Consider the following 21,326-nt stretch of genomic DNA (forward strand, 5'->3'; position numbering starts at 1 on the left):
CTAGAACAATAGAAAGGATTGCTGTTAATTAAGCTTTTTCTCTCATAGGAGAGAACACTGAATGTCCATGACACTGTCTATATTTTCTGTTAAGTCATAATTACAATTCAGTATGTATTTCTCTATAATATTTCTTTTGTTGTGGGACTATGGTGCACACAGCTCAAGTCCTTTGGGATTACAATTTTTAATATGCTAAGACTAAGTGAAGAATATAGATTCTAATTTTCCCTGAGAGATTTTCACACTTTCTGGTATTAATAAGGGATAAAATTTAGTATAACATTAATAAGATAAATTTATAGCATGCACTTAAAACTGCACTTAAACATACACTTCAAATTATTTTTAAATTTTATTTTAATTTATTTAATTGTTTATTATTTTAAAGATATTTTGTAATAATAATCACTAAAATGATTAAATGAATGAAATTAATCTGATAATTGACATGTATTTTGTTTTTGTCTTATTCCTTAAATAGTTAACTATACCAGGATTCATATACAGTTACAAGGCAGTAGTATCTTCTAATATCTGACATGGTTAATGTCACAAAGAAGTAAGAATATTGCTTTTAATCCTTGGATTTTTTTATTTTTGGAATTTTTAAGGTCATTTTAATGTAGTATTGAAGTGCTTTGAAGTACAATGAACTAACAAAACTATGGAAATACTTCCCTTTTTTCATTATAATTATATTTGTTGTGAAGCCAAATATTTTAAGCAAATATAAACTTAAAATGGTCAAAAATTAGCACAGTAGAAATGACTCCAAAAATTTTAATGAAATCTTTAATAAAAATGTATTAAAATGTATTAAATGTATTAGTTTAAGTTCAACCTATGCATTAACAGAAGCCTTCATAAAACCTAGATTTGCTTCTATTTTGCTTTCTTCTAGAAAAGAAATAGGAAATGTTACTACATTTGTAGAAATTAAAGAAAAAGTTAGTAACCTTTATTTGCTCAGTAAACAGCAGTATAATTGGTTAAAATCTTGTTTTCTTTTTTATAAATCTTCCATTGGGTACACTTACTTTTGTTAGGATAAGCAGCCCAGTTATGCCAAAGATGGCGCCTCTCCGGCTTCTCTTCCGGATTGTGCTAACCACCTCATAGCCAGCCAAAGGGGGCCACGGGATGTCCAACAACCAGTCCCCTGATAACACACTCACTGGGGTATGAACCACCCCATCAGTAAACGCCCGGCACTTCGTGCAATCTTCCGCTGTGAGCAGAAGCCCTCTCCTTTTCAAAAAATCCCCAACAGCCTGATATAAAAGGGAGCTGGGCTGTCTTAATAAAGCTTTTGCTTGCTTGCTTGCTTGCCTGCTTATCTCCAACGGCTGGCCTTGGGTTTTTTCTGCACCGGACTTCCACTTTCAACTTTTAAAACCAAATTAAAAAAAAAAAAAAGATCTCTAGCTAGTCCCAGGAAAAAAGCTAAGTTACAAAATATATTAGGGGCTGGGGATGTTGCTCAGTAGTAAAGCACTTCCCTAGGATGATTTGATCCCTAGCACTACAGAAAAAGAAGTGTTTTGTCTTTATTCATACCTGTACCAAATAAATGATTTCACACCATATGGTAATAATTATAATATTCAACAAAAAGCAAGTAAAAAGAGGCTCATTATTGAACCATGTGTCATGTGTCAAGCTTTTGTTTTGTCTTAAATAATTAAATGAAAGATTTATTTGACTTCAATAAGAAGGCTATGAAAATTCCTTCATCTGAAGATGAAGTCAAACTTCAATGAAATTATTTCTGCATTATTTATTTATAAACTATAATCACACACACACTCACACACTCACACATTCACACACACACATGCATACACATTTTAAGTAGTTGAAATGCAGTTTATTCACTGATTACACATTGCTGCCACCTTGTGGGCTATTCATCTTAATTATTTTATTTGTTTTTGTTTTTGTTGGTACTGGGGTTCCTATAAACACTTCTACTTCTGGGCTACACTCCCAGACCTATTTTATATTTTTATTTGGAAATAGGGTCTCTTAAGCCAGCAAGGCTGGCTTCGAACCTATGCAATCCTCCTGTCTCTGCCTCCCAAGCGTAGGGATTACAAGCGTGCACCACCCCGCCCAGCCATCTTAATTATTTTAGCTAAAAATCTTTCCTGTTATGATTTGGATTTGCCAGGTGAAAAGAATTCAATGATTATCTTCCTATAGATATTTTTATTGGACCTTGTGAACACCAGAATAGCATCTTAGTAATAACTCTAGACTTATTACTAAGATATTTGCAGGTCAGAGGGTGGGAAACAAATTGGCTAAAATTCAGAGACTTTCTGCCTCAGTGACATTTTTAGGGACCCTAGGTTATGAGGCATATGGAGATATCCCTTCAAAACTGAGGGTTACTTGGTTGTTCCTGGAACCTCCTACAACAAAGAGGCAAATGCCTAGTAGACCTATTTGAATTTTGGAAGCAGAGCATTCCTCATTAACATATTCTGGTTCATCTACCAAGTGCTTTGTCCTTAATGTAATGATATATTTGGGGATGTGTGTTTCCTTCCCTGCACACAATCTATCTACCCAAACCTCTTCCCATGGACTCCCAGAATAGCTTTTCTACCAACATAGCATTCCACACAGAATTGCTTCTGACCAAGAAACTTAATTCACAGCCAAAGAAATACAGTCATGGGCTCGTGCCCATGGGATTCAATGGTTGTACAATGGGACCTATCATTCTGAAACAACTGGCTTCACAGAATGGGGGAATACTTGTATAAAGTCAGTTACAGCTCCAGCTTGGTGACAATGCTCTGCAGGGCTAAAGCAAGAACTTCAAAACAGCTAGATATACTCTGAATTGGCACCCTTAGTCTCATAGCCAGGATTCACAAGTTTGGGAATGAAGGTATGAAAATGATCCACCATTACCCTTAGTGACCCACTAGAAAAAAGATTTTCCTCTTATTCCCCCAACTTTATACCCTGCTGACCTAGAGGTCTTGGTTCCAAAGGGGATTTTTTTTTTTTTCACCAGGCGACACAATATCTACATTGAACTGGAAAACTACGACCTGGCCACTTTGAGCTTCTCTTATCTCAGAGTCAATAAGCAATGAAGAGAGTTATAGTGTTGGTTAGGGTGGTTGATTGATCCAAACGACCAAAGGGAAATTTGATTATGACACCACAATGGAGGTAAGAAAGAGTAAGTCTGAAATCCCTAGTTTTAGGAATTGCTTAATATTACCATGTTCCATGATTAAGGCCAACAGGAAATTACAATAACCCAATCCAGGCATGATGCCATTGGCACAGACTCTTAAGGAATGAAGGTGTGAGTCATCAGCCTGACAGATCAACCAGCTGACATGCTTCTTAAAGGCAAAAGGAATATAATATGGATAATAAAAAGTTGTGAAGAGTGTGACTGCCAGAGCCAGGTTGACATTTGCCTTGGAAAGGTCTAAAGGTCATAGAAAGCTGTAATTAGACTGCTAAACTCAATGAAAGCAGTCTGTTCCTATGTTTTTGTTTGTTTGTTTGTTTGTTTGTTTGTTTGTTGCCAGTACCAACTCCCAAATATCCTGCTTGTCAAACATTATCTCAAGGATCTTCTGCACATCCTTAGTAGTTTTGTTGCTACCTTCTATCTTAAGACTTTCTGGGATTTACTCAAACTTTATTCCTAGATCTCCCTGCACATTTACTAGTTAAACTTTACTTCCCAGACTCTGCACATATAGAGTAGCATCCAAACCTCAAACTCTCTTCTTTAGAATACAAGAAAAGCTGTGGGCCAGTGAGGCTCCCTGGCCACCCTTTCAATCTACTCTGTCTGTATCATTCTTTTCCCATGTATAGCAGAAAGAAAAATCCAAGCTATGTCCATATGACCAGTTACAGAAAAGAGGGTTTTAATTGTCATGAGTATTTCCTCCTTGTTTGGTTAAGAACACACACACACACACACACACACACACACACACACACACACACACACCTTGTACTACTCTTGCCCCTATATCATATAACATAATATCTATTAACTTTATATCAGTATTTTAACATTGTTAATATTATATCATAGTATTTAAATAATTGGATATCAGGAGAAAAGTAAACATAATACAAGAAATTTACCTCCTCTTCTAAAGAAGAGATTAATTAATTTTTGGCTATATCCTGAAGAGCTGCATCATATGAACTGAAACTATTTCTTGTTATTGCCTTTACTTAAGATTAAGTGTGGTTTAAGAAGGTGCATATGTGTACTAAGTTGACAAGGAGTGAACTCTCACTGGTTTATTTTAGGTGCCAGATTTACTGTGTTCAGGGACATCTGAAAACCCAGTAAAGCCTTCGATAGGCGTGTGCCTGTGATGGTATTTCTAGAGGAGAATAGTGTGTGAATTTGAGTAGACTATGTAGAGAAGATTCACCCTCCATGTAGGGCTACAATCAGCAATTAACTGGGTTGAGGGAAGCCCAGAGAGGGCAGGAGTAGCTCTCCTGAGGTAGGGATGGTTTCTTCCTCTCCTTCTATGGACATAATAACTTCAGGCTGTCTGGCTTTTAGATTTTGGGACTTACATCAGGGGCTCCCCAGTTTTTCGGTTTTCAGCCTCATACTGAAAATTATACCATCACCTTGCCTGTTTCTGAGACCTTCAAACAAGAACGGAACCACACTACACTATCTCCAGCTTACAGATGGCCCACTGTAGGAATTCTTAGCCTCTATAACTATATAAGCCAATTCTCTAATAGGTCCTCTCTTGTTCATCTATCATCTATCTATCTATCTATCTATCTCTCTATCTATCTATCACTCATTTCTTGATTGAGACCTCTGGAAAATACCTATTTCTATTTGCCATTGTTTGGCTGAGCATAGTAATTATAGAAAAGGGAAAAACAGTTCTATCTAACAAAATAGCTTCAAAATTCCTTACTCCCTTTCCCTATGAACTTACAATATTGACCTAATATTTTTAAAAATTGTGTTTAGATTAAATTAAGAAGCATTTTATTTATTGAGAATAGTGCAGGAAAATATTATAATTTAAATAAATTATTTTAACTAATTTCATTATAAATTTGCTATTTTTCTGGTTTTGACTATTTTTCATGCCACTAACAATTGAATTATTAATAATGAATAAAGTAAATGCCATCTATGGAGATTATGGAACCTACTATTTTTCTTGTACTATATCTACTTACATTAGGAAGAACTGATTGGTCACTGTCCATTAGAGCTTTAAAAGATTGCCATGGCAACCATCTATAAAGTTCAATAATCATTTTAGTTGTATATTTGGTACCAATTAAGAAACTTTTAGTTTACTGAAATTTAAGTGATGTAATTGAGAGCAGTAGATTACCTTCAAAAATACACACTGAATATACATTTTTGTTTATGAACATATTCCTCTTGAGACTAACGTAATTAAACCATGAAGAGGGTATAATCCCTGTGGTCTCTAGTGAGAATAAAAATAATGCCTACTGTTGTTGTTATAATTTGGAATCATAGAAGCCTAACAAGGAAAGGAACGTTTACCTTCTACTTCTAAGTATGTTCTCCTACTCATCATTTCCTGTAAAATTACACTATATGTGGGGAAAGGAGATTTTATTGGTTTTGGTTTCCATGGATATTAATTGTTTAATCATTGGCTTGTTCTGTTCAAATAAAAATAAATTATATTTATTTATGTATATGTATATGTATAGACAAATGTCTGAAAACATACTCCCTTTTAGGACAGTAACTAGTTTGAGGAAAAGTTACAGAATTTGGAAGATTAGAATATAATACTTTTATACTTTACTAAATTTAATTTTTATTTGACTCTTATAAATTTAATGTCTTCATGTGTTGATTGCATAAGTTTATATATAGAACAAAAATAATAAGATAGAAACAAAACTAAGAATTTACAACTTGCAGGTATTTTTTTCTCTAAATTTCCATAAAATAGAACAAGAGCCACAATTCAAAGTTGAAGAGGAACATGCATTTGTTTTAATTGGACTGTAATTTAGAAACATTTAGCAAAAGCAATCCAGGTGTCTAAGTTCTCATCTCATGAGGTCCACTGATTCTAGAGAGCTCCTTTGCTGAGCTTTGGTGGGGAACTGTGTTCCATGGCTGGATTCCTAAGTACTATCTGCCTTCTTTGTTTTCTTCAACAGATGCCTGGCTTTGAGCTCATGATAAGTGGAAACCAGTCCCTCTGCACTAAGTTCACGTTTGTGGCCTTTTCCTCTCTAGCAGAGTTACAACTTGTCCTCTTCCTTATGTTCCTAACAATCTACTTATTTACAGTGGGAGGAAACCTCCTCATCATCTGCCTGATCTGGGTCACCTCTTCCTTACACACTCCCATGTATTTCTTTCTGGTGAACCTCTCCTTTTTGGAGATGTGCTACATCACCAGCGTGGTGCCTCAGATGCTGGTGCACCTGCTGATGGAGACCAAGACCATAAGTGTGGGAGGCTGTGCAGCCCAAATGTACGTATTTACCATCTTGGGGCTGACGGAATGCTGCCTGCTGGCAGCCATGGCTTATGACCGCTTTGTAGCTATCTGCTACCCACTGCACTACACTCTCCGCATGGGCCGTCCTGTCTGTATGAAGTTGGCTGCAGCCTCGTGGATCACTGGGGTAGTAGTGGAGTCAGCCCAGACCACCTGGATCTTTACCCTGCCCTTCTGTGGAAAAGGAGAGATTCAGCACTTTTTTTGTGACATCATGCCTGTGGTGAAAATGGCGTGTGTTGATACCTCCCGCAATGAGATCGTGCTCTTTGCTGTTTCCGTGCTCTTCATTATGAGCCCCTGTCTCCTCATCCTGTGCTCCTATGCGCGAATTCTTGTGACCATCTTGAGAATCCCTTCAGCAGCCGGCAGACGCAAAGCTTTCTCCACGTGTTCCTCTCATATTCTGGTTGTTTCTCTGTTTTATGGCACCGCCTTATTCACTTATCTCCAGCCCAAGACCGCACACACTCCGGACACAGACAAGGCAACTGCACTCATGTATACCGTGGTCACACCTGCTCTGAACCCTGTGATCTATACTTTGAGGAACAAGGAAGTGAAGGAAGCCTTTCAAAGGGTAACACACAGGAACCATCTCAGACAACTGGCCTAAAGCTGAATCTTGTAGTACTGTACAGAGATTTCCCAAATTGGGCATGTCGGTACACATCTGTAATCCTAGTACTGGAAGGTTAAGGCAGGAGAATCTCAGGTTTGAGGCCAGCCTTAGCAACTTAGTGGGATCCTGTTTCAAAATAAAATAATAAAATAGGGCTGGGGTATAATTTGGAGGCAGAATGCCTCTGGGTTTAACCTTCAGTACCAGGAACAACAACAACAAAAAAAAAAAAAAAAAAAACAACAACCAAAACCAAACAACAACAAAATAATGAATAAAAATTAAAAAACAGAACGATTACCCAGAACTTTAAGCCTCCTCTACCTGTATGTATCGTCTCCAAGCAATTGATAGTCTAACATAATACCACTTGGATTTGTTCTATATTTTTCAATGTAATTAAAGGGAAATATGTGGTATTTACATAGGATAGGAGAAATTAAAGTAATAAGTCGAAAGGAGGAAAATGGAACAAAAGAGAAACTGTAGATTTAAATCTAAAAACTTTACCATGGCCCTCACCTTCACTCTGAAGATATGTCTTCCTGCAGACTTAAGTTTCTAAAAGTTCAAGTAAATGATACAACAGTACACATTCAGTTAATTGGTGCATATATTTTGCTAGTCTACAGAATGTATTTTATACTGATAAGAGATATCTAGGTCTAAATTCTTATAAGGTCCAGTAAGTAAAAGGAAGCAAGCTCACCCCCTCACATGCTCACCATATGCCCATCCCTCACAAAAGCCCCCTAAAGAAGGAGAGCTCTCACCCGTGGGGTGCCTCATGTTCTCTTTGGAGTATATTTTTTTTACTTTCCTAAATAAACCTTTCTCTGTGTTCTGACCGGCTTGTGCTGAAACTCTTTTTCGCCGTGTAAGCCAAGGACCCTGCAGATCCTGAGTTGAAGAATTGACCCTTCTCCTATGACATCTCTAGTGATCTTGTATGGGGACTTCAGAAGCAACAGAGGCGTTGACTTAGGTAAGTATACTGAAATGTTTTTAACTTCTATCTTTCTTTGCATTTTTATTTGTGCGTAAAACTCCTGTCCTTCACTTTCATGTGCAAAAAGAACATAAAATTTGTCTTTCCTATTTTCCATGGCTCCCCATTCTTGGGTGACAGGGATAATTTTCCAAGCCATGCAGATTCAAGTGGCAATAGGGTGGCAGCTAATGCTGTCCCTGGAGACCTGGAGAGGGTCTTTAAACTCTAAATAATTGGCCCCTTCTCCATTCTCTTTTTCCTTACTTTGTAACTGCAGGACTTTACATGAGCTTCCCAGCTATCTGTTGGTGTTTTATTGTATAAAGTATGGCTGAAATGTAAGAGGATACTGGGGGGGGGGTTGCTTTTAACCCCAGTCACTCGCCATGGCACTTAAAGGAGGACTTTTCTTCTTTCTCTCCTTTATTATTTTTTTAAATCTTGGCCAAAGCCTACTACCTTTTAGAAGATAAGTGCTTGTTATAGAGGCACGAAAGACAGGACTTAGAAAATGAGTGTTTGTCTATAAAAGTACTGAAGATAGAGCACTTTCTTTTAAACTAACATGCCCTGTTCCTGGGTCAGAAGAAACATAAATGACTTGTCTAGAAAAACAGATATGAAGTGTTGGTCTCCCAGCATTTTGAGCATCCCCACATTTTCATCAAATGTGTCCAAGACACTTATTGGAGCAGAATTGGTCCTGATGTCAGGAAAGCTACCTCCACTAAGCACCACATATTCAGACCTGATGCACTACGAATCTTTTAAGTATCTGAAGCTTTTGTTATAAGTGAAATGTGAAGTATCTCTGTGTAACCTCATGTTTATGCTCTAGCCAATCTATCTGTTCAGTGCAGTTACTATCAGCTGGGAAGCATACTCAGAACTTTGTCTTAGCAAAAATATGTTGACTTACATGTTTATTTTTCTATTAATTATATGTGATATTTGGGGAAATAAGAAAATCCAGGACTGTCACTTCAAAGAGATAGAGCCAGGAAGAAAAAGTGCTATCTCCTTTCCTGATCTCTTGTCTAGGACAAATAAATGTCTACTCTACTGATGCTGTGTAACTGAAATAAAAACAGCCTGCCTTCAGGGAGTAGCAACAGCTATATTTAAGATGTATTTTGTTATCTGCTTAACTTTGTTTTATCTTGAAATGTCCTCTTAAGGCTCTCCACAAAGTCTTGTGTTATCATCATCATGAAATTATAAATTCTTAAGTGTACCTAAATTACTTTGGATCTTGGAGATAATTTTTCCATAAAGAATTTTTTTCTTGAGGAACTCTAGTTAGCTTAAAGAACCCAGTAGGAGCTAATAAAGCATTCTAAGAACTGCATATTTAGGTCAAGGATGCTTGGATTACTAATAGTTTGCAGATGGAATAAGAAGATGAGTTCATTCTGAACCTAAAAACGTTTGGAAGCACTGATGTAATTTCTGAAGCCCAAAAGGCAGACAGCCTGAAGTTCTGTGTCCAAGAAAGAAGAGGAAGAGTCTAAACCTGCCTCAGGAGAGAAACATCTTAGTATTTTCTCTATTTTTGTCTTCTCTGGGTTTTCCTCAACCCCGGTTGATTGGACAGTGTTTGCCTACAGAGAGGGTGAATCTTTTCTACCTAGTCTACTTAAATCCATACACTAATCTCCTCTAGAAATACCATCACAGACACACTCCCAAATAAGGTTTTACTGGGTTTTCGGATGTCCCTGAACACAGTAAATATCTAGCATCTAAAATAAACCAGCAAGAGTTCACTCCTTGTCAACTTGGCACATGTATGTGCCTTCTTAAACCACACTTAATCTTAAGTAAAAGCAATAACAATAAATAGTTCCAGTTCACATGATGCATCTCTCCTGGATATAACCAAAATTAATTAATCTCTTCTTTAGAAGAGGAGGTAAGTTTCATGGATTATGTTTACTTTCTTTTGATATCCAATTATTTAAAGTTTATTATAAAATACTAAAAATGCTTAAATACTCATATAAAGTCATATATGTTATGTTATATGATATAGGAGCAAGAGTAATACAAGGTGTGTGTGTCTGTGTGTCTGTGTGTCTGTGTGTCTGTGTGTGTGTGTTCTTAATGAAACCAGAAGGAAATACTCATGATAATTATAGCCCTCTTCTGTAACTGGTCATATGGTCAAGCTAGGATTGATAAATATCTTCTATTCTCTATATTGTATTCCTTTTGCCTTTATTAAGCATGTCAGATGGTAGTAGCTCTTATCTATCTGGCTGACTCAAACTTTCATTCCTGAAGAGTCATCCCTGGATTGGGTTGCTATAATTTCATGCTGGCTTTAATCATGAACATGGTAATACTAAGGAATGTCTCAAATCGGGGGACCTTCCAGGTTGCAAACTTACTCTTCATTACTTTTATTATGGTGTAATAAGACCTAGCAAAGGAGTATAACCCCAAATGAGTGTGCTATTGTGGAGGTAAAAAAAGACAGACTTTTGGAGCCATTTAAAAGGCCTCTGCAACTTCCGGGAAGATGGCGACCGAGAAAAGCGGGGCTTAAGAGCCCGCTAACAACAAATCTCCATTACCACAAAATCAGCACCTTTCATAGCCAGAAAACACCATCACCAGTGAAACAAAAAATCACCAGGCTCCAGAGACAAAGCGGCCTGAGAACAGAGCCACAGAGGAGATAACCGACCTCACGCCCGAGGACGCGGCAGACGCGGCAGCAGCGCCATACTGCCGGTGGCACCGGTGAATTCACGGGACGGCTACAGCAAGCCGAGGTGAGCCACTGCGGAACAGACAGGCGGGATTTCTCCGCGCAGAGAGCATCTAAAACTCCCAGTGGCCGAGCTCAGCACAGGCTGCAGGGATTCAGAGTGGAAATCAAAACCAAGAAGAAAAACACCAGCCCCACAGCCGAGGGCATAGCAGCGGCGCCATATTGCCACCGGCGGCAGCAGCACCGAATTCAGCGAGGCCAGTACAGCTACATCTGCGTACTCAAGAACAGTGAGTCAAATTGCGGGCCACAGAGGAGAAATCCCAGTACTGTACTCCCTGGAACTTGACCCAGTGGGGGAGGGGCGGTGGCAGAGATATCACACCATAGGAGAACGTGCAACCTGGCACCCCCCACAGTCTAAAGCAGCCTCTATTGACTCTCTGGGTCGGAGACTCTGTGATACAACCCAGTAAAGGAGTAGTGGGGTCTGAGATACTACTGACTCGAGATCCAGAACACCTTAAGTGAAGTCATAGTGACCCAAGGGAAGAACCCAGAGAAGGCACAAACATCCAAAATCATGGGAAAGGGGAATAATACTGGAGCAATGAATGCCCACAACCCCACAACATCAGAACCCGATAAAACAGAAAATCAGAGATTTCTAGAAGATCAAATCAGGAAAATAACTGTAGAAATAATAGAGGTGCTTCGAAAAGAACTCAGAGCGAGCCAAAAAGAGATAAAGGATGCAATTAATGAAGTAAAGGCCTCAATTCAAAGCACAAACAACTGATTAGAACACATGGAGAACAGAATCTCGCTCTTAGAAGATGAGCAAACCAAAAATAAATGCATAGTTTCTAATCTAGAAAAAAATATCCGACAGCAGGAATCTGACATTGAAGAAATATGGGCCCATTTTAAGAGAGCTAACCTAAGAATAATTGGAATAGAGGAGGGAAAAGAAAGTGAAACCAAAGGGATCAACAATCTCTTCAAGGAAGTAATAGCAGAAAATTTTCCAGACATAGAGCAAGAGGTCGATACACAGGTCCAGGAAACTTATAGAACTCCCTTTAGACAGGATCAGAGAAGAGGATCCCCACACCACATAATTGCCAAAATGACCAATGTGGAAGCCAAGCAGAGAATCTTAAAGGCAACAAAAACAAAGGGCCAAGTGACATTCAGAGGCAAGCCAATTAGAATCACTCCAGACTTCCCAAACCAAGTCATGAGAGCCAGAAGGGCTTGGAGTAACATATTCCAAACTCTGAAAGAAAACAACTTCCAGCCAAAAATTTCCTACCCAGCAAAACTTTCTATCAAATTAGATGGAGAAATAAGAAGCTTCCATGACAAACAGAAACTGAAGGAATTTATGTCTTCAAAACCAGCACTAGAGAAAATACTCAAAGAGATTAACTACAAAGAAGAAATAGGTAACACACTCCAGAACTAGAGAAACAAGATTTTCCATCCAACAGACAACTAAGATTGGTTATCTGTGGAGATTCATTATTTGTTAGTCTTTTACCTATCTCTAAAGGGTATTGTTTGCCTTTATTATTGTTAATTTCTAGGATTTCTAGTTGGAATATTAATATATCTTCAGATATAGCATTTGGAAATATTTTATCCAATTCAATTAGTAACTGTTAACTCTGTTTACATTGTCTTTGGATATACAATATTTTTTTTATTTTTTAGGGAGTTTGTATACTCCTCGGTTGCCTGTGCCATTGAAATCATAACCAAGAAATCACTGCCAATTTCAATGTTGTGAGGTTTAATGACCCAGATTTTCTCCTAAAAGTTTATAGTCTTAAGATTTATATTTAGGTCTATTATCTAATTTGAGTTAATATTTGTATATGGGATTAGGTAAGGGTCCAATTTTAATCTTTTCCATGTAATTATTATTTTTTAACAATATTTAGTTAAAAGATTAATATTTCCACCACCAAATGTTCGTGGAAACCTTGTCAAAAATAACTTGACAATATAGAGAAGAATTTAGCTCTAGGCTTTTATTTAACTCCAATGGTTTATATATCTGCCTTTAGAATAGTTCTACACTGTTTCAATTATTGTAGCTTTATATGGTTTGAAATCAGAAAATATATATCTTCTAGCTTTGTTCTTTTTCAAGATTGTTTTGGGTATCTAGAGTCCATATTCCATATTAGGATAGATATTTTTCTGAAAAATAAATATATAAATATATGATAGTTTCACCTAAAAAATAGAAAAAATATTCTCTGGTAAGAAAGAAAGCAAAAAGAAATATTGAACTGTTATCTTTTAGTCATCAAAAGCTTGGTATCAGACAAATGAAACTGTTATGTGAGATTATCATTTTTAATCTTAGATAAATTGCCATAATACTAGATTTCAACTACTAAGCCAAGCATGGGAGGGAGGGATAGGGGGAGAATGGGGTGGGGATTGGGTGGGGGCTGACTGGGAAAAGTGTGCATGTATGTCTACAAAAGTATGTATCCTACTATGATGTATGAATACAGTGCACCAATAAAAAAAAAAAAGATTTTTCCAAGAAAAATAAAAAAATAAAAAAAATAAACGGCCTCTGCATAATTTAACTAGATATATTCTGACTTTGACTCCACCTTGTAGTGTACATTATAATTTATAGTAGTATTTTTACATTTAGGATCTTGGAGAAATAAGCTGTGATGCTGATGCTCAAAACTTCTCTTTAGGTCTATATGATGCAATAAAATTAAACTTGTTCCTTTTGAGGTTTTACAGAGCCACAATTACCACATACCATAAAAATCCTATTTATGTAAGTTACTGGAGAAGCTGTGAGTCCTATTAACTGTTCAAGCTAAGTTTTCCTGTTAACTGTATACCCAGAGTCTTTTTTTAAAGCTTATGACAACTTTGCACCTAATGAAAAGCAAGACTCTTGTTTTACAGATGATTTTGCAAAAATTGTACGAACAGAAAAAAGAAAAGTAGTGGTGCCATATAATTCTTGTAGTAAGCAAATTATTAGTACTAAGGTAACTAATAAGTAACAAGGACATAGTAGTCATTATGCTAAATTATATTCTGTGCTTCAGACCTTGTGCCATGAAGACTTTTCATGATATATATATATATTGTCTCATGGTCTGTCACAAATGGATTCTCTACCTAGCTTCCAGTTTGGCATGCTAATCAGTGTATGATTCAGGGTATAGAGTTGTAGGGAAAAGCATTGTGGCAAAATATCTGGATTATTACACAATGTACTAACGTGTCAGTTTTTCATGTAGATGTCCATTGTAACTGCGATATCATTGAAACACAGATAAATGGCTTTGTTGATCAACAAAGCAAAACAATCATGCTTGTGAATGTTGACCCAACAATTCTGATGACAGGGTAGGCACAGTGGGCACACCAGAAATGTAGGAACATAGAAGAAAAAGTCACCTACAGATCTTCACGTTCCTGAGGCTGTGGCCTTCAGTGGTGTTATCTTGTGACCTAACTATAAAGAACCCACCACACTTGTTGAGGCCCGTTTATCTCTGTCTCTTTTATATCAGTTAGATCAAGACTTCTGATCCTGGCTAGGCAGGACCTATATCCACTGCCAGCTTGAAACATTTATAAAAGATATAACTTCATCCTTCACCCTAAGGATCCAAGTTTCAGAGGGGAAAAATGAGGTAGGAGAAATAAAAGTAATTGGTAGAAAGAAGACAAATAGGGGAAAAAGAGGGAGATTCGCTTTAAATTTAAAAATTCCACAATGGCCCTCTCCTTCACCCTGAAGATCTGTTTTCCTTCAGATCTAAACTTCTAAAAGGCCCAATAAATAAAAGGTTCAGTAAATAGGAGTCAAGTTAACTGGTGCGTATATTTTGTTAGCCTAAAGAATGTATTTTAGACTAATAAATCGAGGCCTAAATTCTTAAAAGGTCCAGTAAATCAAGGGAAGCAAACTCACTCCCCATCACACGCTCACCATTTTTCCACCCTTCATGAAAGTCCCCTATAAAAAAAAGAGCCCTCCATTCCAAAGGGTGACTCTCACTTGTAGGATGGCCCATGTTCTCTCTTGAAGGTGTATGTTTTTTTTACTTTTCTAAATAAACTTCTTTTTATGTCTCTGACTGGTGTATGCTGAATTTATTTTCCATCATATGAGCCAAGTACCCTGCAGATTCTGAGTTAAGGACTCAATCTTTCTCCTATGACAGCAGGATCATTCAATTGTTCAATCACTCCTTCACCCTACTATTTTTATTGAAAATCTCCTGTGTCATAACCATCATTTTTTAAATTGGTGGAAAATTTAATTTTGTGGGGGATATAGTGTAAATAACAATCCTAAAAATTATTGCATCTAGGTCCATATAGTTAGGAAATATATGCACCTATTATCATGAAGCATTGTTTAAAAGTTGAGCCTAGCGAGTTTTAACCTTGACACCACTACTCTGCTCACAACTGTAGCGGACTCTGGGAATCTCTCAGGCACAGTGATTCAGGTTATTTGACAACTGAAAAGCATCTGTCTTTCAAACACAAATTGATAAGTAATGATATAGGGTTAGGAGTGACATTGTCAATAAAAGCTATAAGTTTACTATACCAAAGTATTTGATGTACATAGGATATTAATAAAGGGTGAAGTGCAGCTATATATGATAAGGAAGTGGTTTGAATATGGGATCAGAATTTTATCTCAATTTATTTTATGACTCTGGGTAGTAGGAGGTTGATTCTCAAAGTGCAGATCTAGAGCTAAATACCACAGGCATATTAGAGTAGAAAAATATATATCATGTCATATCAACTTCTTATTGTTCAACTTTCAGTCTAACCACTGATTTGTTTTTAAGTCTGAAACTGTTATCATTCCTAGAGTATTCTTCATAAATGCAAATGTAGCATTTTAAAATTAATCAGTGGATGTAAGACTATCCGTGAAAGTTCCAAGAACATCTTCCCATAGAACATATTTAAATATGATCAATTTTCAAAAATTATGAGTAAAACATTCTTCATTACTTAAATTTAATAGAATTAGACTATTTCACTATTTCTTTCTCTATTTGTATTCACTTAGAGGTCCGAGTGAGCAACAAAATATATAATCAGCTTTTTAAGTATTTGTTCATCACTACAAATATTTTGGTGTTTTTTGATATTTTATACAAGGTAGTAAAAAGCTACTTGACTTGATTTTAGGACTAAATAACAATTATATTAAAAATATAATTAGAATATATATGTGTATATATATAAATATATATGAATATATATCCATTTTGTGAACACCAGGCAATATTTGGGGGTTCTTTGTTTGTTTTTGTTTCTTTCTGCTAATGTTGTTTTGACTCTGAGGTTTCATTGGATGGAAATACTTATGGATACTTTATTATGTATTTAGGACCACTCAGGGTTATTTTTAAAGGATATATACTAATTCCTGCCATTTTGTTATTTTTCTAATGTTTTATTACTGATTCTCATTTGCTTATCTACTTTTCCAATTATATTTATTCTTTCTTGTGCTCTTATGGTTGTGTTTATGTTCCTCTTCTGTATGTAGAATTCCTTTAAGTATCATCTGCAACGTTGCTTTAGTAGCCATAAACTTCTTTAGTTATGCTTATCTTGTAGGGTATTTATTTCTTCTTTGAGTTGAATGATAGCTTTACTGGTTATAGTAATCTAGGTTGAATGTTATTTTCTTTCAGAACTTTAAATATATCATTCCAGACCCTTTTGGCCTTTATTGCTGAGAAATCTGATGTTATATTAATGGGTTAGCCTTTATAAGTTTTTTGGAACTTCTTTCTTTCAGCTATTATTAGTTATTTATTCTAAATTTTTGGCACTTTAACTACAAGATTCCAAGATTTTTCCTTTCTTATCTATTGAGGGTTATAAATGCCTCTAATATCTGAATGTTTATCCCATTCTCACTGCTATTATTTCACTGAAGCTGTTTTCTTTGACATTAGCTGGTGTCTCTATACTTTCTTCAAGACCTATGATACTTGTTCAATCATTTAATGCTGTCCCAAAGATCTTGTATATTCTGTTCATAGTTTCTTTTTAATTACTATCTTAATGTTCTAATTCATTCATCATGTCAGTAAGCTCTGAAATGCTGTCTAGTGCTTGAATATTTAAAGCAGATCTTGAATTGTATCACACAGATTTTGGAAGCATATGCTAACATAAACACAGGGCTATTTTATATCCAATTATTGCTTGTAAGTTTGAGATTCACTAGAGGAATCTTTAAAAACTGGCTTGAGCCAAGCACAATGATGTGTGCCTATAATCCCAGCCTGAAATAGGAGGACTTAAAGTTTAAGTGTAACTTAGCAAGACCTATCTCAAAAAGTATAATAGTAACTAATGGATGAAACCATTCAAATTATGGTATACCCATACAGGAAGGCATCACTAGCAATCTCATGCTCATGTAAAGGCAAGGATGTGGATGGGGCCTAAGAGAAACACACCAAGACCTATGTGCATGTTTGTATGACTTTGAACCTCATTATGTATAATTATAATATACCAACAAGTCAGGCATCGTGGCACATGCTTGTAATCCCAGCATTTGGGAGGCTGAGACCGGAGGATGGCAGTTCACGGACAGCCTCAGCTACTTTGGCCCTCTGCAACTCAGTGAGACCCTGTTTTGAAATAAAGAATAAAAAATAGGGCAGGGGGTGTAGCTCAGAGGTTGAATGCCCCTGGGTTCCATCCCCATACCTGCAAAAAAAAAAAAAAAAATATATATATATATATATATATATATATATATATATATATATATCAACAAAAGTATAAAAATAAAATACAAGCAGTGTTGGAAAGGTATGAAGAGTAAGTGGAAGCTGATAAAAGATTACCAATTTAGGTATAAATATTTTTAAATGTTTACAAGATCTATCTGAGATAAACCTTAAAACTATGCTGAAGAAAATCAAAGAACTGAATAAATGGGGAGATATTTCATGCTTATGGATAAGAACATTTAATGTTGCTGAAATGTCAGTTCTTTTAAAATTTATTTATAGATTAATCCCTAAACAAAATCATATAAAGTTATTTTGAGTCTATTGATAAACTGCTTCTAAAGTTTAAGTGAAAGCAAAAAACTCAGGAAAGCCAACAAGATATTGAAGGAGAACAATAATGTCGGAGGACCCACACTCTCTTATTTTAAGACTTACTATAATAGTGAAGTAACCAAGGCAATAAGGTACTGTAAAAAAATAGATATCTAGATCAATGGAAGACAATAAAGTCCTAAAAATAGACCCACATAATACAGTCAACTGATCTTTTACTCAGAAGCAAAGGCAATCCAATGGAGGAAAGTTAATGTTTACAAGAAATGGTGGTGAAACAACTGTACACCCACACATAAAAATAAAAATAAACCTTTTTACCAATCACAAAAAATATCTCTAAATAGATCATAGACCTACATGTAAAGTAGAAAATTACAAAACTTCCGAAGGATAACTTAAGAAGAAACCTAAATGATCTTGCTTATGGTGCTGGCTCTTTAGTTATAAGATCAAAAGCACATTTATCAAAAAAATAATTACTAGGGTAGATTTCAGTAAATTAAAAACTGCTCTATAAAAGTCAATGTCAAGAGAATGATAAGACAAGTCAGACTGGTAGAAACTATCTGCAAAAAGCACATCTTATAAGGGCTATTATCTAAAATATACAAAGAACACTAAAACTCAAAAACAAGAAACCAAACAACTTGATTAAAATATTAGCCAAAGACTAACAGACCGTGTGTGTGTGTGTGTGTGTGTGTGTGTGTGTGTGTGTGTGTATGTATGTGTGTGTGAAAAATATAAATTCTTCTCAATTTTGCCATGAGCCTAATATTTCTGTAGATTAATAAAAATATTTTAAAAGATTATAAAATGCCCCCAATTTAGCAGCTTTTTGTGATGGTTGGGATATATAAACCAATTTCTTCAAATGTCCTTCATATCTATCTGAAAAAGTATGAAGAGTAGAGAAGAAGACCAATAGGAAGGAGTCTTTGGTATAGACTTCTGTAAGCACTATGGCAGTAGAGTTGTCCCTGCTCTATAGAGGTCCTCAACATTGAATAAAGGGAGAGTTAAACCAAGCAGTAGTGCAAAATAAGTAAAAGAATGTGTAGTATCACTGGGAAACCTAACAGCTTTGGTGGAATAACTTAAAACCAATATCAGCTATATTACTAAATTGTTAACTATCACCCAATAAAGATATTTGCTCTTTTTGAGAAAAGAAAAAGGTCCTCATGAAAATAGAAGAGATCAATAAAGAAGTGGAGAAGGATCAGAGGAGGGAAGAGGGGAGGGAAAGAGGGAGCAAACATGAGTGGAAACAGACCAAATATTATAATACTATATTATATTAATACAGTCTGACTATGACTAGTACAATTGTAATGTACTAGTAAATTCTTAATAAAATAAATTTAATTTTTTCTTTTCCTCCTTTTCATCTCTGACATCAATTCAATAGTAAAAGTAGGGTCTAAGAAGCTGTAAGGCATTAGATTAGTTCTAAATTAAAAGAAATCAAAAGTTTAAAACTCCCAGTTGTCTAAATTTTAGCAACAAAAATATATATTTTAGAGTTATAGAAAGCAAAAAAGACAATGAATTAAAAGGGAATAACTGAAAGAGCAAGGCTGGAGAAAAACTTAATCCATTTTATAGTTTTGTTCCTAAAGAAATAAACATTCTTTTTCAAATGTTTTATATGATTCTTTGTAAGTCAGTTACACACATCATATTTATTTTATATCCTGGCTTAAGCAGAGATTTGAATTTTTAGAATCATATATCCTCACATTATTTTCCAAGTATGAGAATTTACCAAATCAATAAGTACCTCATTCATGGAAAATCAGTATGCTGATTGTATATACATTTATAAAATGCAATACACACAGAAACTTTTTACTTTATCCTCAGATTTATTCCTCTTTTAATATAACTTATTTATTTATTGCAGTATTGGAGATTGAGCCAAGGGCCTCTCACATACTAAGGAAGTGCTCTACTACTGAGCTCCATTCCCAACCATTTATTATTTTTCATTTGGAGACAGAATCTTGCCAAGTTGCCCACATAAACTTTGGACTTATCTTTCTATCCATAATTCCTAGATAGATGGGATTACAGGAATTTCCATCCGCGTTAGTAAAAAAACAAACAAACAAAAAAACCTCTAGTGCACAGTAGATATTTTGTATTGTAAAGGTATTATTTTGTAAACATTACTAATTGAATGTTTTTATAAAACTTTTAAAAATATTTAGCACATTTAAACCTATTTTATCCCTGAAAACAAAAATATACTTAGCCAAATTATCTAATACATGAACAAGGAGAACCTAATATTATGTATATCAGTGTTATTTGCAATATTCCTCATTTCATCTTGATTTTAATAGCATAGCCACTAATATCTCACAGTACCAATTCAAAATTGGAAATCCATGTTCTAATTGATATCTCTTTTGAAAGTTTAAGGCATCTAAAACTACACAAGACTTCCGGGAAGATGGCGACCAAGAAAAGTGGGGTTTAAGAGCCCTGCTAACAACCAAATTCCATTACCACAAAATCAGCGCCTTTCATAGCCAGAAAACACCATCACCAGAGAAACAAAAAAATCACCAGGCTCCAGAGAGAAAGCGGACTGAGAACAGAGCTCAGAGCCACAGAGGAGATAACCGGTGTCACGCCTGAGGACGCGGCAGCAGCGCCATACTGTCGGCGGCAGCGGCAAATTCACCGGACGGCTACAGCAAGCCGAGGTGAGCCGCTGCGGAACAGACAGGCAGGATTTATCGCCGCAGGTAAAATCTAAAGCTCCCAGTGGCTGAGCTCTGCACACGCCACAGGGATTCAGAGTGGAAATCAAAACCAATAAGAAATACGCCAGCCTCACGGCCGAGGGCGTAGCAGCGGCGCCATATTGCCACCGGCAACAGCAGCAGAGAATTCACCGAATCCAGTACAGCTACATCTGTGTACTCAAGAACAGTGAGTCAAATTGCGGGCCACAGAGGAGAAATCCCAGTACTGTACTCCCTGGGACTTGACCCAGTGGGAGAGGGGTGGTGGCAGAGATATCAAACCATAGGAGAACGTGCAACCTGGCACCCCCCACAGTCTAAAGCAGCCTCTATCAACTCTCTGGGTCGGAGACTCTGTGATACAACCCAGTAAAGGAGTAGTGGGGTCTGAGATACTACTGACTCGAGATCCAGAACACCTTAAGTGAAGTCATAGTGACCCAAGGGAAGAACCCAGAGAAGGCACAAACTTCCGAAATCATGGGAAAGAGGAATAACACTGGATCAATGAATGCCCACAACCCCACAACATCAGAACCTGATAAAACAGAAATTCAGAGATTTCTAGAAGA

The 21,326-nt window shown here is 36.2% G+C and overlaps 1 protein-coding gene across 1 annotated transcript; it reads left to right on the forward strand.

Moving 5' to 3' along the window:
• Positions 1 to 6,195: 6,195 nt before the first annotated feature.
• Positions 6,196 to 7,158, forward strand: LOC308269502 (olfactory receptor 10C1-like; the record flags this gene model as incomplete). The annotated part of the gene is made up of 1 exon (XM_080704866.1): positions 6,196 to 7,158. One exon carries the CDS (start codon positions 6,196 to 6,198, stop codon positions 7,156 to 7,158), a length of 963 nt encoding a protein of 320 aa, XP_080560992.1.
• Positions 7,159 to 21,326: the final 14,168 nt, after the last annotated feature.

This window comes from Muscardinus avellanarius, assembly GCF_963383645.1.
Source record: "Muscardinus avellanarius genome assembly, chromosome: 11".
Taxonomy (NCBI): domain Eukaryota; kingdom Metazoa; phylum Chordata; class Mammalia; order Rodentia; family Gliridae; genus Muscardinus; species Muscardinus avellanarius.